Source organism: Centroberyx gerrardi, chromosome 24 (assembly GCF_048128805.1).
Source record: "Centroberyx gerrardi isolate f3 chromosome 24, fCenGer3.hap1.cur.20231027, whole genome shotgun sequence".
NCBI classification, from domain to species: domain Eukaryota; kingdom Metazoa; phylum Chordata; class Actinopteri; order Beryciformes; family Berycidae; genus Centroberyx; species Centroberyx gerrardi.
The window spans coordinates 8,564,380-8,581,326 of record NC_136020.1 but is presented as its reverse complement, the minus strand read 5'-3'; the positions used below and the strand labels follow the sequence as shown (position 1 = coordinate 8,581,326).

The 16,947-nt window shown below is 43.3% G+C and overlaps 2 protein-coding genes across 2 annotated transcripts; both read right to left on the bottom strand.

The window, feature by feature from the left end:
• Positions 1-574: 574 nt before the first annotated feature.
• Positions 575-3,936, bottom strand: tigarb (TP53 induced glycolysis regulatory phosphatase b). The gene is made up of 6 exons (XM_071905692.1): positions 3,867-3,936; positions 3,507-3,544; positions 3,066-3,187; positions 2,497-2,574; positions 2,275-2,385; positions 575-1,575 (listed from the first exon to the last, which is right to left on the bottom strand). The coding sequence occupies exons 1-6, from the start codon at positions 3,896-3,898 to the stop codon at positions 1,153-1,155; spliced, it is 804 nt and encodes a 267-aa protein (XP_071761793.1). The 5' UTR covers positions 3,899-3,936; the 3' UTR covers positions 575-1,152.
• A 497-nt stretch (positions 3,937-4,433) lies between these two features.
• On the bottom strand, positions 4,434-15,926 carry LOC139916697 (G1/S-specific cyclin-D2-like). Its single transcript, XM_071905671.2, has 5 exons — positions 15,640-15,926; positions 14,477-14,692; positions 11,416-11,575; positions 9,221-9,369; positions 4,434-7,671 (listed from the first exon to the last, which is right to left on the bottom strand). The coding sequence occupies exons 1-5, from the start codon at positions 15,832-15,834 to the stop codon at positions 7,507-7,509; spliced, it is 885 nt and encodes a 294-aa protein (XP_071761772.1). The 5' UTR covers positions 15,835-15,926; the 3' UTR covers positions 4,434-7,506.
• Positions 15,927-16,947: the final 1,021 nt, after the last annotated feature.

Genomic DNA, 16,947 nt, shown 5'->3' with positions numbered 1-16,947 from the left:
ATTTCCTGTTACATGTATTTATGTATCAATAGTATAGTAAAAATACATTTATCTTCAATGTAATGTCCTCAGTTTTCTTATTTTACCTTTGAGGCATTAACATCAATAGATTAAGCTGTGGTTGAATTATTCTTGCTGTGATTATTCATGCCTCCTCTTAAATTTGCCAGGTTCATAGATCACAGGCATCATTTTTCCTGATCATGTTTTGATTGGATGATTTTTTTTCTTAAAATTAAGTAATGAGTGATGGCAGATGCTAGAATGGAGAAAAAGGTAGGATTGCTGCTTTGAAAAGTTACTTTCCATCCCTGGCAGTGTGACATAACCCAGTTGGTGAAGGATAACTGTTTTTAGCCATGTAGTGGAGATTAAAAAGTGACACTAAAAATAGTAGAACAAACAAACTGAGGTTGAACAGTAAGCAGCCTGAACTACAATGAATATGTAGCAGCCAGCAACAGGTCAGCAGTGTTGTCCACAGCAGTCAGTATAAATGTGTTTGTACTGCATATGATGGTGTGAGCAACCTAAACTTGCCAAATTTATAATCTTTATTTTCAATGTTTTTCATTTTGCCTCAATACAAACTCAAAGACAATTCTGTTTTGTTGTCATGTAATATTTATGTAAAGTAAAATATGAGCAGCACCACAAACGCAACACTGGAGGACACATCAACTTGAAATGATCACAATGCTCAATAGCATGTTTTTCGGACTTTGGTATAACATCATAAAAGAAGCAACAATACAATGAAAATATCATAAACTCTGTGCTGAAAAAATAAAAGATATGACACACAGTATCTGAAAAAGTGCAGGGCAAGTCCAAACAATACATTATTACAGTATGATGCACGAGTCCTTACTGGCTTCCTCTATAATACAGTACTGTACATTCAGTAGTTATGGTTTTGAGTAATGATCCACAGTAAGATGTCTAGTCTATTGAATGTTGGGAAGAAATCATTTACCCTGTGCATGGTGTTGTTGTTGCGCATTGTTGGTGTTCAATTACTCACAAGGTACAGTAGGTCTGTACTAACTTTGAGGCCTTTACCTTTAGAGTTGTCAGTTTTCAGTTTTCAATTAAACAGACACTGCACACTTCCCTACCATAAAACCCGTCTCCCCTTTCTTTCACACAATACTATTCAGCAGCTTTGAGGTTTTCCAGATGGTCCTTTCTGTTAGTAAAAACACAGCGAGCGGCGGAGAGGACCGGCCCGGACCGCGCCTGGCTCAGGGTGAGGACGAAGCGGCTGATGCCGGTGTTGGGGCAGGGCGAAAACACCTGGGACATCTTGGCCCCCAGGGGCAGGGAGCACTCCAAGTCCTCCACCAGGTGTCTGATGGCTACACGGATGTAGGCTCCGTGGCTCACCACCAGGGCGTGGAACGACACTCCCTGGAGACCGTCGTCAGGTAAACCGGCAGCGGCGGCGGCCGCCGCGGTCCCGTTCCCAGCTGCCCCAGCTTCTGTCGCCCCTGCAGCGCAGCTCCGTCCTGACGAGTGGTCATCTAACATTCGCTGGAAAAGGACTTTCAGGAATTTTTTGAATCGTAGCCTCACCTGGAAGTGAGACAGAGCTAGTGGTGAAGGTGGAACCCAAAAGAGTCGATTCCTCCACTCCTACAAGCCTGAGAGTCTGAGTCGATTCTCAGCCAATGATTGAGGGAGTTAAACATAGCTAACTGCTCAGGAGTCAATTAGAAAAAACTTGAGGCAAATTAGAAACGGGGTAGAGGTAGGCATACCTTCAGCCAGGGATACTGAGCTGAGAATTAGAATGATCATTAGAATGATAGATCAATCAAAGATCAATTCAAGCATTCAAGCTCAATTGGTCCAAACTTATAATTGCTCTTGCAACATTACCCAGATTTCTTAATTTGTGTTAATTATCTTTAGGCTGTTTCCCGTTAGCCTTCTGGGTGTCACATACACAGCGGTCTCAGATGAAGCTTATATGGAATCTATAGGAGTCAAGAAATCGATTCCAGTGACTCCCACAACTGCAAACAAAGTCACAGTCGACTCCAGAAATTTGAGAGTTGTGAACCAGCAGAAAAAGAAAAAAAAAACACAAACATGAGTTCTCTGGAATTTTTAAAAATGTAATGTCCCCAACAAGACCACTGCATGGCGCTGTTGTACAAGCTATAATCTCTTGACCTTGAGTTTCCAAGAGGCTATTTTCAACTTTCCTACAGTAAAGTAATATCGACTGAATCAGTTTCCAAAGCTGATTCTGGACAGTATCAGACTCACCTGGTCCAAGGTCTCTCCTCCTGGAGGGGTGTAGTCACGACTCGACTGGCCGGCGGCGTTGGCCATGTTCTTCAGGTCCTCTTTGGGCCGTCCCTCAGCAACGCCAAAACTCTGCATGATGAACAACCACAATTAGGACTCAGAGGACAAACAACTTCAGGAGGAGTATAGAATATAAAGCTTTGATATTTGTCTGTATGGTTTGAAGACAAGAGTTCGTACCCTCTCTCTGAGTAATGAGTCCAAAACCATCTCCGTGCCAGAACAGTGAGTGTTGTTCCTCAGAATTAGTTCAGCAGTCTGAAAAAGGAAATGACATCTGGAAATTACTGACTCAATACATAGAGAACCAGCTTGTCATGGAGAAACTACCAAGTCATTCAAATGTTCTTAGTGAGTCAAAGACCACGGAGAGATGATTGTAACCCAACTATTCAATATCTGCAAGTTTTTTACATCCTGTTTTCTATATCCTGTTTTCCTTTATTCTTCACATCAATGAGACATTTTACCAGGTGACTTATTTGTCCATGATGGGGAACAGTATAGTGTCATATTTACCAGAAAGCGCATGAAAGTAGCAAAACATTCTCACTGCTTATCAGATTTACATATGCGTTTACAGACATCACATTAAATCTGTACCAACCACAGCTGTATCACTTAAGCCAGTTAAGAACCAGCAATCCTCCATCCACTGTCCAGCTGCACAGGTTTACTACATATGAATTAACCGATGACAGGCAAGTGTTAAAAAAAATACAAATTAAAAATGAATGTGTCTGTCTCACCTGGCAGGCCCGCTGCAGGTTACTGACGAACACACTGTTGAATGTGAGGTCTCTGAGGTACAGGCCGACCGCCTCGGCCTGCCGCAGCCCCGTCTCTGACAGGACCGTGTCCACGCCTTGACCTGCCGACACGACACAAGATGCTGTGAGGGTTTCTACCTGTTACAGTCTGTGTAATAATGGGTTTTGTACCGTGTTCAAAAGAGCAGCATCTTAGAACTGTTGGACACAAGTTTCAAATAGTCTTCATTTACTATTTGTATAGAAAAACACAGGTTGTATGGCAGTGTTAGGTCAGGTCAACTCCAGTGTTAGTTCACAGTAAAATGTAAAGATATGCAGTGTCACACCCACATGTTTAACCACAGCTGAACAGTGTGGCTGGACAGGAAAAGTGAGGGTCCTCAGTGGAATGCAGCCTTCATATTTTAGTCAACATACCTTGCAGCAACTTGTCTCTGTTGTATTGTGTTTCCCCACTGTATGAAAATACAACCAGGTTATAAGCCATGTGCATCTATTTCACCAGCAAGAGCGAGGCGGAATCTCTGTCATTTACTAGATTAACTCGTAGAGCTATGGCTTAAATAGAATGGACATACTACTTCAATCTGTAATTCATGCATCGTTTCAAAGTCAAATAGCGACACAGTCAAAGCTTAACATTACAGCCGCCATGCGTCATTAGAGGCAAACAACGTTGTTCCCATTCTTGAGAATATGGCGAACATACAAATGTCGAAGTCATACACATTCAGGTCTAAATAAAATAACAATAAAACAAAGCTGTTCTTCACTTACTGTCGGATAAATGTCAAGCTAAATGTAAACATTTTCAGCTGCGGACTTGGCTGTGGTACTTCCTGGTTGGTACATCTGCAACGTTGCGTGACGCAGCACGCTGCGTCGTGACGCAAACCAATTACATTGCAGAAGCCTCATTTTATTCCTAGAAGTAACAAATTGGTTCCACAACAGGACATAAGTTTAGAAGCTGTGTGTGAACAGCCACAAATATTTTTTTTTTTTCATTTTCACTGAGTAGCAACAAAATGGTTTGTATATTATTTTGTTAAATAGCAAACAGTAAACCACTTTGAACTTTGGCTGTTCAGATATAGACCTATGTGTTAATGTTAATATATTAACATGTTTGGGTGAAATTTGATTTTGTCATGGGCTGCAGTACCAACTGATACTAGCTCCTTGGCCTCAATATCCCTGCTTTCCATGGCTTAGTTGCCCTCTTGTTGTGATAGAGGAGAAGTAAGGGCTCATTGAAGTTTAGAAATTTCCCCATGTTAGTAAAATGGTGCAGGGAGGCAGAATCCAGAATGAGCAGAGGAATAACAAAATACACAAAACAAGTGATTTTAGCCAATTTATTGAGCAGAAATTGTGGATCAGACACCTCTGAGGTACATTGTATGGTTGCACATAGTGATAGTGGGAAGCACATATGGAATAACAAGCTGGTAGTCCCACGTCTTTTTTTTTTCCACACAGTGAACAATGATAAATGAACTGGTGGCTAAAACTTCTAAATGGGTACCTCACAAAGTCAATATTCCACTTAATCCATCCAACTGGTCTCAAACCTGCCAATTAAACTCCAAGTAGGAAAAAAAAAATACTAAAGATGTTTTTTTGTCTTTCAGATACATATATGATATAGACTGTGTAGCCCGTTTTGATTTAGCACCAGATGTATGAAATAAATGATTACAGTTAGTTGTAACTGCTCAGTGGAATCTGGTGGCTGAGTTTTCTTGATGTAGAGGAGGTACTGTCCTTCCTCTCATCCAGAAAAGTGTAACCCGTCCAAAAAATTCAGAGTAAAAAGACATGTGATGTGAGAGTTGTGATGAGGTAATGCAAGATGGGATCTCACTTGATCTGTCCAATTAACCTGAGGTACACAAACATTACAGGAAGCAGCAAGAATATGATAGAATATAAGATACACATGAAGAGAATAAACATGCTATTCAAAAGATCTGCGAACACGAGTACTTCCAGTCCCGCACCAAACCTGTTACTTTCCCTCCAGTACACAAACAACAGAAAAGCAAGAAGACCGTTACATATACAACATTTCATAATATAGCAGCACACTCAAGTGAATCACAATAAGGCAATGTCATCTTTGTGTAAGACTAGAAAAGAAAAGCTTCATAGCAGCAAGAGAAAGAGGTCTTTAACATAAACAATCTATTTTTGTCACTTTGGAATTATCTCTTTCAAATTATTCACAACAACAAAACTTTAAATTCAACAATTTTCCTGTTTAAAGCTTTTTTTTTTTTTTTGGAAGACAAAAATATTTTTGGCTTTTTGCACAACAGAACATGCAAGAATAGAATTTAGAAACTAAACTTCTGTCCTAAAATTTAAGGAGTATTTCTAGCATATCAGTATATACTGTCAACACACTTTTGCACCATATAAACCCCTACCCAAGTCTATAAAGATGGAGAAACCTCACAAAATGGCATTTTTAAAAACTCAGTTCAGAGAGTAATTTACATTAAAAAAAGAGCAAAACATGAACCACAACACAATATTTAGGACACAGTATGTGTGTAACTCTTTCAAAGAACCATCAGAAAGTTTGGCTATGAATTAGGCAAAACAAAAATTCAAGTAAGGTTAAATGAATGTACTGAATCAAAAAAAATCTAAGTCTACACGTGACTTGGCTTTCCTAAGTTTGCATTGCAACTGATTTGGTTCCATATTTCAACACAACTATAAAATGGTAAATCCTACGTCTACTCACCTGTCGGGGGATAGCTTTCAAGACAACTTGCATCACCCCATGGGAATCCAGCCCAGAAAAGATCAAATAACTTAAAAGGAAAACAAAAAAAATAAAAATAAAAATGACCCCAATAACCCACCTAACTCTCCTCAACCACCATCCCCTTTCCATTCTTAAGGAGTGTGTTTTAAAAGTGCATTCATCTTGATCCGAGCCCCCCTCCCCCCAAACGACTACTCAAAAATCAAAACTCAATGGTTACATTGATACAGGAGAAACTGATGGGCAGTCCACCCAAACTGTTCCCTGGACATCAACTCCTATCTGACACATGGCAGAAACCAGGCAGGCTTGTTGCTGTGTGCCACTCAAGTATCATGCTGTTGTTGAAACATTATTTAGCTTAAGTTACCTTTCCCCACCATTTTACTGTCGTTCATCATCCAACAATAGACGTCTTCCATTTTGTTCCACTTTCCACATGCGTTCTTTCTCCAAAAACCTGACACCTCTCACAACACTTCAACCTGCATCCATTTCCTCTTTCCGTTTCCAAACCTTCAACGTGCCAACTGTCCTTTCTCTAATACAGCTAACATGACATCAACACTACTCGACCTAGACTAAAATTGTCCCAATCCCTGCAACACTACTGGATGCTCCTAATTACTGTCTAAATAACATGAAGGAGCTAGACGAAGAACAATCATTGCAAGAGTCTATTGGTCAAATGTAGTCTTGTTGAATTCAAATAAAGGTACATATTGTCCATTTGGCATACTGTCCTGTGGACTTGGCAGTGAAATCAAGACCTTAACAACTGACCTTGTCCTCTGTATTAACCTTTAGGACAGCAGCCACTGCTCCAAACCCCAGACCTTCTCTCCCCCTCTCTGAGTGGGCCCAGCCCACTCCTGGCCAGCACATCTCAGCATAAATAGTAAGCAGTGCTACAGGTGCACAGTATAATAGATGGAGAGAGCAGCTAGCTAGTGCTCCTCCTGCTGGATATCAGCTTGGTTTAAATGCCATGTATGATCAGCATATCAATCACACTACTACTACACGGGTTTCCTGCACACTGCAAATTAATACGAATCACAGATGAGGGAAACCCAATAACTGTGAAATTGATAACTGCTTGCTAAAGATGATAAAAGAAGAGTAATGCAACTAAATACTAGCTAAATAATAATAACCAAATAGACATTATTGATAATAATACGTTTCTTTTTGCTAGATTTTATCAAAAGAAATATATATATTTCATATAATTATGCTATTTTTTTCAAGTATGAAAATATATTCAGGTTTCCATTCTGGGAACCTAAGGCACTATCAAGTTTTCAAGAATTTACGGTTTTAAATAGCTTGTTTGATTACATGTGGCCCATACAATAGGTCAAAATACAACCAACCGGGTATGAAAAGGGGAAAAAGGAGAAAAACTAAAAACTTGTCATTTCTACAAGTTCATTATACTTGACATCTCAGCAAGTGGGCGAGGGAAGCTCATAGATTGTCACACCATCCTTTGTGGGAGCCGACACTGACATATTGCGAAATCACAGGAGCTCAATGGGTGATTTGACGTGGATACTGGCAGCTCATTGGTTGACCTTTATGCCACTCGCTCCTATAAGCTCATCGGTAGGCAGGTATGACTGGCATATTGGGAGTTCATAGGTTGACATCGCGCACATCTGTGGGGGTGCTGGACTGGTCTTGCTGCTCCATCGCCTTGCTGCCCGCTCGGAGCCCGGCGTCCTGCCTGTGCTGCTGGCCCCGCTGCAGGCTGCTGGCCAGCACACGCTCTATTTGCTCCTGGCACTCCCTCAAACAATCCTGCAACAAAAAGGGGTCAGCAGTCATTAGGCACGTACACACACTTCACATACACCCTTGCAAGTATTCAAACGCATACACGCAACAACTGTGCACACACACGGACGCTAGACACTGTTGCGTGCAGTTACATGGACGATCTAGCACATCCGACGTGCGAGTTGCGGAACAGCTTTGGTCACATGCACGGCATACCAGCAGGGAATTACGCGTCTTAAGGTAGGTGGTCCCGTCTGCATCATGACCAGAACAATGGGTACCAGCGCACTCCGATACCAACAACACGGCGCAGCGAGCTACGCGGTGGGCACCGGAATCCTCTCTGACACGAGAGCCGTGTGCGTCTGGGGTACGAGGGGGGGTGGGGGCTAGGGGGGGGGTCACCAGGGCTCTGAAATTTATTAGGGAAAGGAGAAGCAGATCTGAAACTCTGGACTCCCAGCCTCCATCCCTCGGGCCATACAGTGCGATGAGTCCTACATAGAGGCCTAGAGGAAATGGCTTTGACCTACTGCACCCTGACCCTCAGAGTTTGGGTGTAAAACAGAATATAGGACAGTGGGACCGGATGTTTTGGATGACTTCTCTATGTTGTTACCCTGCTACCCTCATGAAAGGGGATCCTCTCTCTCTCTCTCTCTCTCCGTCGCTCTCTTCTCCTCCCAGCAGGTCTGTGGGAGATGTGGGAGGTCTGCCTCAGCGAGCCGACTGCAGGGACCTTAAAGAATGCACCGGGGCTCGCAAAGAGGCCAGCATTCCTTTGAAATGTACGGATAATTGGAACCCGATGGGCCGCAGTCGGAGCGCCTGTTATGACGGCTGGGTTGCGGGGCCCGCGTTGCTGTGGCAACATAACCACAAGCTAAGAGGGGACGGTGTTGTTCCTCTGGCTCATTGGCTGTGGCCTTTTTGGATTTCTAGGCTTCTGGAGTCACCTCTGGTCTTTGTATCAAAAGGTGTTGTGACGGTGAAAGCTCACACAGCTGTCTCGTGATAAATATAGTGTATGTATAATACATGCAATGCAATGAGTTTGATTTTGCACACACATTTTAAGTTCACACTAACTGCGAGGGAGTGAGCAGTCTGCAGGTATGAGGGTAGCCTGGAGATCTGTGTTTGTTTCTCGGCTGGCCTTTCCCCTGGAAAGACGGTCCTTGGCTTCGAAGCATTACAAACATATTCCTCTACCAGGAGGGGCACACAGCTAAAGCGGGAGCCATGCGAAGGAACTGCCTGTGTCCTACCACAAGAATGTGGGCCCTGGGTTTTAAGAAGACATTCCCTCTGCCGTTGCTCTTTATAGCAGCAGTCTGGCTCCCCAGCCAAGAGCCACAAGCTCTCTCTCCATGAAAAGTAAATAGCTTCAATCTGCCACTACTGCAGTCATCGCTGTTGTTTACTAGAAAGTTCTCTATGCTCCTGTCCTGAGATGCTGTAATACTAACAACTATTAACAATGTATTGTCATGTAATACTCAAAACTGATGATAACCAATTACTTCAACAGGCACAGCTTTCCAAGCAGTGCCTCCCCTGTGGTACTCACCACCTCTGTGTTGGTGATCTTGGCCAGCAGGTCTGTCAGGTTGTCTCGACTCAGCATCTGGTCAGTGTGGTCCAGCTGCAGGCCACAGACAGCTGCTCCCACGCTGCCGGTGGCAATCATGGAAGGAGGGTTCATGGCGAGGCGGTCATCTGGTGGAGAGAGAGAGAGAAGTGAGAGAAATGTATTAATCTTCAGTCTGTCAGACAGCAGCTCGAAGCAATAGTGAAGGATGGTAATCACATTTTCAACAGTGACACATAGCACAGTAACACTTTACTCAGCCCACAGGAGGTATGAGAGATGCATAAGAGATGCAAGCATCTGAATCATGCCCAATATGCATCCTTCCCAGCTGAGCCTGACTTTCCCACAGACTGAGTTTCAACATAGCTGTGTGGTGGAACCTGTGTGGTTTCCTTCAAAGAAGCCTAAGCTCTGATTAGAAAAACAGAGCAGGGATCCTCCTACTCGCTGAGCAACGAGTTCCAGGAACTACTCCCTCCGGTCCCTCTCCCAGTCTAGAGGCTTAAGCGACAACAGGCCTAGACGGACGAGGCAGCCATGGAGAGGACAACGGAGTGTATGACACACCTTGCGAGTATCGAGTTGAGCCCACTTTTGGACAAATCCTTCTTTAATCTGGCATGTGTTTCTCCCCTTCACCCCTTCCTGATTGGGGTGGTTGTACATGGGATCTTCCCTAAGTGGCCGCAGCTCTCACCTGACCAGTCCATTTCATTTCATGGGAAGAGCAGGTGGTCCGAATGTTTTGTGCACTTACTGTACGATACACAGGCCCATCCCAGCACACACAAGCCCAGCTCAGCACATGTACATGACCAACACTATTTCACAAGTCAGACACTCGATACACACATTTGGTAAGTGCTGTTATTACTGGAATTAGCAAGCCCAACCCAGAGCATAGTCCTAGCCCAGTGCAGACCGGTCCTGGCTTACTTGTTTCTGCAAAGAGGATGTGACTGATAGCTTTGGCTAACCCCTGGAGAGAAGCCCGCTGCACTACGCCTATCCTCTCCTCCAGAGCCCAGCTGTCCATAGGAGGAGCTCCTCCATCATAAGAATAACATTGTGACTCCATATAAAACTCCAAACATTTACATTACTGCACGACCACAGCAGGCCTCCTTTTTTTCTCCACTGCGGCTGTTTTGTGCTTGGATATAACCAGCTGCTTATGAATAGCAGAGCCGACCACTGAAACACACCCAAATAAAAAAGAAAGAGTGTGACACTAAAACTGCGCTAAGCGGGGCATGAAACTCATTGAAGGAGCCTACAGTCCCAATAAGTGCCTCTAGTAAACAAGCGCTTATTGGCCAGATCTGACCACACTGGCGTATGCAAAGGATGTCATTACACTGATGTGGCCTCCTTTCTTTTGTTCTATTTCCTTCATAGAATTGGCTAGGAGAGGCAGCAGATGAAAGGCGCCATTGTGATAGTGGGAGTGCTGTATTAAGTAAATTAGGTGATCCTGCAATTCAATTTATTTCCAGGATATGAAAATATTAATGGGATTCCTAGTATGGGCAAAGCAATGCCATGGGATTCACCTAGGGAGAGGCTGTTTGAGTTTGTGCTTCTCCAGAGCCACCGCAGTTTATTTTGAGGCAGGGACAGGAGGAGGAAGGAAGATCGCTGGCCCACTGCCCTGACTTTTTAAACCTGGAAGCTTCCCTGTCAACAAACAATACAGAGAGAGCAGCCCAGCGCTTCAGCTGCACCTGAGTCATACCGGACAGTGCGTGTGCGTGCGTGCGGCAGTACATCATATGATACAATCGCTATCATCACCCGTGTGGGCGGCTAATCTTAACACAGCACTGATAGGATTCTCCTGTACTCTTAGGAGAGAAAACCTGCCTCGTCCGCTCTGGGCGCTCCAACACAGCTTTTAGCAGCTGGTCCGCTGCTGGGACAAGCCCCACTACAAGCTGTGGAGACTAGAGAGTGGATAAGGGAAACGCAGCCAGAAGTCTATGCTGAGAGAAGAAAGAGGTCAGAGGCATAGTCACAGATGACTCACGATGGGAGAATGTTTGTGTGTGTGGGAATATTCTGGTGGATGTGGGAATAACAGCAGCAGAGCAAAAGAGTGAGCGTGCGAGCGAGCAAACACGCAAGTAAAAAGCAGTAAAAAAAGCACATGAGATGATATGCAGCTGCATTACCTGTGGCACAGAGGGCAATGAACGTCTGTGTGTGCTTGCGGACCATAGCCAGCTTGTCTTTGGGCAGGGGCAGCCTGTGGATGATGTGCTCTATGAAATCATTGGGAATGACCGAGGCCATGTTCCACTTCAACTTCCCCAGCACCACCAGCTCCCACTCCTGGAAGACAGAGGAGAGAGTGCTTTGATGGAAAATATGTCACAGTATTATCAAAGGCAAACTATGCATGTGTCAAGTAGGTTAAAACCGAGCGGTCAGCGCGAGTTCTGCTTCTTGGCGGTATCTACCCAGTCAGAGGGTTAAATGGCATGATGCCACGCTTCCGCTGACCGTGAAAAAGATCACAGTCCATCCTTATTCCCAGAGGAAATGGCTCTGTAATAAGAGTAACATTTCTTCTCTTTATCTCTCCTCGCTGTATCTTATTATCTGCATGCCTTTCTCATTCCTCTCATCCTTTGTCTTCATATCGCCGGCATGTGACAAGCTTTGCCCTGCTTAGAGGCCCTGCCAATGAGACAGCTAGCCACTTCCTTCCTGTCACAAGCCTCAAACAGCTAGACTGGGTTTGCTCTACAGTCAGCCGAGGGGAGCTGCCTCTGCACAGCAGCCCTCGCCCCAGGAAGAAAAGGTGTAAAGATTGATGATTTCAATTTATGATTACAAGAAATCTAGCTGTGTTGAGTCAATGTCAACGTACCACCAAGTTACTAGCATGTGTTAGAGTGCAAGACCGACATTTCATTGGGTTTTTTTTACAATATCTTCAATGAATGACAGTGAGAGAGGTGACACAACTGCAGTCAAACTCACTAAATAGTCATAATTAAAGGAATGACTAGGCACTGATTATTTCTGATTGTTTTTACACATTACTGCGGTGACTATCATAGTTTATACTTATGTTCTAATATTATTCCTGTTAGTGTTTTTTATCTTGGATTAAAATGCATACCAGTGTCATTGATGGTTGGGTAGGCATCCTTTTTTTTTCAAAATCATAAAATGTATTAAACACCACACCTAAACAACATACAGGACATAGACAAAATTGAGGTCACACCATCATTATAATCCTGCTACAGTGAAGCAGGCTGGTAGTTCTGTACCGGTTTGCAGTAGGATGCATTTCTCGGCCCATTAGAGCACCAGACTATTTCTAATCAAATCACAACTAACATAACAGTTCTGAGACATGATCTCATCTCATCATGCATTTCTTTTTTCTCTATGGGAGTGGTGTCCCATATCAAGGCGTCAATTGTCACCAAATGCTATGAGGAGCATGACCATGATGTAAGCCTCACGCACGGGACTGCTCAGTCACCAGATGTGACATTTATGGGCGATTCTTAAGCCGTGTCCGAGATTTCATTTCTTCGTTATTATGAGGATGGATAGCCCAGAATCACTGTGTTCCTCATCATTAGCACGGATCTTGCCTTCTAGGACACGACTGAACCCTACACCATTACAGAGGGAAGTCTGTATGCTTGTACTTCCTTTACTTTGACTATACCCCATACACAGGCAGTAGCATATAATCAAGAGAAAGAAGTGGTTGGTACAAGTTTAATTGAAGCACAATGTTTGTTAGGCAACATGTCAATCAGTATAAGAAATCCCTGAACGTTACACAGCTAGATCTGTGACTCAAGGGCATTGAATGATGTCACTGACACAGAAATGTCAACAATTATCATCTCAAGTTATTTTTTTAAGTTAGGACTATAATCAATTCCAAATAAGGTGGATTACAAGCCACTTAAAAACTATTGGACAAGAGGTGCATTTTGCATTTTTCTTCCAACAAAGGAGGCAGTTATCAAAACAAACCAAGGGAATCGTAAGCAAAAGCAACTGAGTTGGTCGCCTGAGCTACATGAGATGTACCGATCAGTATTTTTTTTACACTGTGAAGGATAAATGCTGACAAATTCAACTTCTCATCCGCTTCCTCTCCGGAGATGTGTCACCTAAAAAGCAAACGTAGTGAACACCCAAACCCCAACGCTGACAGGGACAGTCCCCCCTATGCTCGTCTGTGATGCGGGGCAGCCCGGGACGCCGTGTCGAAATGTCAGGAGTTCGCGCTGGCTTCCTACTTACCTAACCTGCCACACACATGCGAACATTTAACCTACACTATAGCCCCCGTGGAGAACATTTGCCTGTGGATGAGCGGGGCGGAGGTCTGCTGTTGCTGCGCTCACTTCCTGGCCAGCTGCCCCGACACAATCCCCCCCTGGACCTCGCTGGTCCAGCTGAAGCACCGGCAGCGGTGTCTTCGTTATAAAGGAAGAGCTACGACATCTTCCCATAGGCTCCCATCCACTTCTCTGTGCATCCTGTGAGGATATCCAGGAATCTGGAGCCTCACGACAATATATAGCATCAAATGGGCCGCATGTCATTTCCTTCAACTGCTGTGGGCAGGAGAGGATGTATAAACTGCCTCTGGAACCAATAAGAGGCGGGTTTAGGTTAACCTCCTATGTCATTGATGTTTATGGCAATATGGTCAGTAGTCCTACTCTTAGACGCTCTCCAAATAAAACCTTAAGGTCTCCTGGTTGACTGATCTTGTGGTTTGTTTGACAGGCAGTGTATGTTGGTAAAAACCAAAAGTAATGTGGTGAATTCCATGTAGAAAGGCATAAGGAGATGTATTGGTCTGGTTTGGGCTCATAGGTGCAGGCAGGTAAAGGAATTACTGCTCTTTACAATGTAACCAGACCACATGCCCTTAAATGTCTAACTGAGACACCCATGCATGTACTGTATGATAAATCCAAATTCTATACTGCATAACTGGCACTAGATGGCATCACACGCCACTTCAGTCCACATGGATCCAAAGAGATCCCCTCTCTGGATCCAGCAGCCTGTATTGAATATATGCAGCTTAACTTAATAGAGAAAATGGGACGCTTCCTGTGAAACTAATTCAGCTATTAGGGCATAATCTATAGGAATGATAGCTAAAATGTGACATTGCACTTTACAGGCTGATGAATGAGGCTCTTGAAAGACAGGCTATAAGCTGCCATTGATTCTTACCAGCAGTTCCCGTGCTGTGATGGAGTTGTCTGTGTACATGCAGAGCTTTTCTGCTGATAGTGGCCGACTGTCCTTTAACTTGGAGGCCAGGAACATGCACACAGCTCCCAGGAGCTGCAAGTAACACTTTCTGGTGGGCATCACTGCTAAAAATCTGTCCAAATAATTAATGGCTAAAGGGAAGACATCTCCATCGCTCTTTTCCTCTTCACACACCTAGAAAAGAGAAAGAAAGTGTGTTAGGAAGAAAGTATTAGGCTATACATATCTTGGTGCTTAATTTAACAAAACAAAAGCAAAACTAAAGCCAGAGGTAAGTTAGGCCTAAAAGCAGAAGAGCAGTTACAGATGGGGGGTTTTTGCTATAGGCCTGTGTTTTTTCTAGGCTGTAGTGTTAAGTTAAAGGTTAAATCACAATTTTTCACATGTCTTTGGTCAGTCAAATTGACTGCAAAGTCAGGCAAGGTACAAAATCATTAGGCTTAGTGCAATAGGAAGTCGTTCAACAAAACCCACGCCTTGCAAGTCGTCTTCCTTGTTGGGCTATCCGTCATCTTTTCAAAAAATAATTAAAAATACAAATAAATTATCTACAGGCTTTATATTGTGTGCAAAATGTCCCCATCTTATTCCAGAATTGTTTCCGAAAATTGCAAAACACTATTTGCCCACATGAAAGGGAAATATTATCTTTAGAAATGAGAGTTGTTTGCATGCATGTTGTTCGACAAAAAGCAACGAGCCTATGGCCTTCTTTAAAAAATTATTATAATTACTAGGAAAGGAAAATATTGATGCTTCGTTTACGTAAATTAAGATGAAACCCTTGTATGTCGTCTGGGCTATCCAATTATCAAAAACTACCAACTTTTTAGCTGTTATCCAATGTAAATATCTAGCTAGGCTATTTCTTTGAAGCTGAATTTTCTTCGTGGTGGAATTTCCGAGGCTCCCACGCCTTTGGTGAGTCATTCTCATTCAATTGTCAAATAACAGCCGTGACAACTCTCTATAAACGAAAATAGGCCTGGCTACTCCATTTAGCCTATGAGCCCACATTATGGATGTGGCTCAACATGCAAAACGTGCAAAACACTCTTTAAAACGCCTTATGACAGCAGAGTTATAAACCCTCAATATCAATGCCGAAAAAGCCCACAAACCTCATGCATCCAACCTGCAACCATTCGTCTCATGTAAGGCTGAATATCCTTCTGGACACGCTGGAAATATGAGCATTGCGGTAAAAACCTGTCCTCAATTGTTAATAAACTTTGCAACACTCTTTCATCATAGAGGATGTTTGGGTCATGCTGGGCTCTCACGGCTGTGTCCGACTCGAGGCAAAGAAGCTCCATGGCTCGGCTCTTCTTCCCCTTGTCGACAGGACTGGGGACAGTGGGCAGGAGGAGAAGTGGCCAGGACGAAGCATGAGGTTGAGACTGCAGGGTTCGATCCAGTCAAGTCCTGCCTCTCGGTTTGCCTCTTCCTCTTGGTGCTGCTCTGTGCACGAGTGTCAAGTCAGACACATTAAAAAACAGGACGTCCGGTCATAACTTTCAAAATAAAAGCTTTATTGACGAACGTGTTGAATCGGTTTTCTAGTAAGAATATTTAGAAGGCAAAGCCGCCTAGCTTCCGGCCTTATCCTGGCATACTCTGCATCGCTTAATAAAGCTCTATTTTCCTATCATTAGTTGACTACTTTGAATATGTATAATGTAGGCTATATGTATAATGTAATGTATAATAATATATAATGCAGGCCTCCCCTGTTCCACAGTTGGTTTATAGTTCCATGCTGCCTTCAGGTGCTCCTGGTAAGCCCGTAAATACGGCATGTCAGCGCATTCATGTGCTTTGGTCAGAAATTATAACAAAATGTACCTGGTAATGAAAGTAGATTTTTAGTGGCTGTTGTTTTATTTTAGAAATCAGACACAGAGCTACTTTGTGCTGCAGCGGCATAATGAGGAAGAGAAAATGCACATCAGGAATGTAACCTAAAAGAAGTTTTCATTTATTTAGGCATTTGTGAACACCCAAACCCCAAACAACTGGGCCTACAGGTTAAACAAAGACTTAAAATAGAAACATACAACAATACTAATTCTAACCTACATGAAATACCCAACAATAACATAGCCTATAAAATGCATTAGCTACATTTACCATCATCATTTACCATTATTTTGGCAATGTTTTTGGTGCTAAGCACTGAGCAGCCATCACTGTGGTGTTTCTACACTGCAGTGATCACTTGTCAATCAAACAGTGTGTGCAGTAGCCTATTTTTCTTGGATATTCTGTTGATGAAGTTTGAGTTTCTGTTGGTGTCACATTTTTCTTTGTCTGTTCAGTCATGGTGACTATCGCTGCTCATGCTAACTACCCAGTTCTTCTTCTGTTTATTCCAGACAAACCAATATTGCTGCTACCAGAAATGTAAAACGCCTCACTTCCTGTGCAGT

Excerpts from the sequence above, each read along its gene's own strand:
- tigarb (XM_071905692.1), bottom strand. The coding sequence starts at position 3,898 with ATGTTTACATTTAGCTTGACATTTATCCGACA. Across the intron at positions 2,575-3,065 it reads ACCTGCAGCGGGCCTGCCAG|ACTGCTGAACTAATTCTGAG; the intron begins GTGAGACAGACA and ends TTCCTTTTTCAG. Across the intron at positions 2,386-2,496 it reads ACTCATTACTCAGAGAGAGG|AGTTTTGGCGTTGCTGAGGG; the intron begins GTACGAACTCTT and ends TTCATCATGCAG.
- LOC139916697 (XM_071905671.2), bottom strand. The coding sequence starts at position 15,834 with ATGGAGCTTCTTTGCCTCGAGTCGGACACAGCCGTGAGAGCCCAGCAT. Across the intron at positions 14,693-15,639 it reads TTGCAGGTTGGATGCATGAG|GTGTGTGAAGAGGAAAAGAG; the intron begins GTTTGTGGGCTT and ends TCTCTTTTCTAG. Across the intron at positions 9,370-11,415 it reads CATTGCCCTCTGTGCCACAG|ATGACCGCCTCGCCATGAAC; the intron begins GTAATGCAGCTG and ends TCTCTCCACCAG.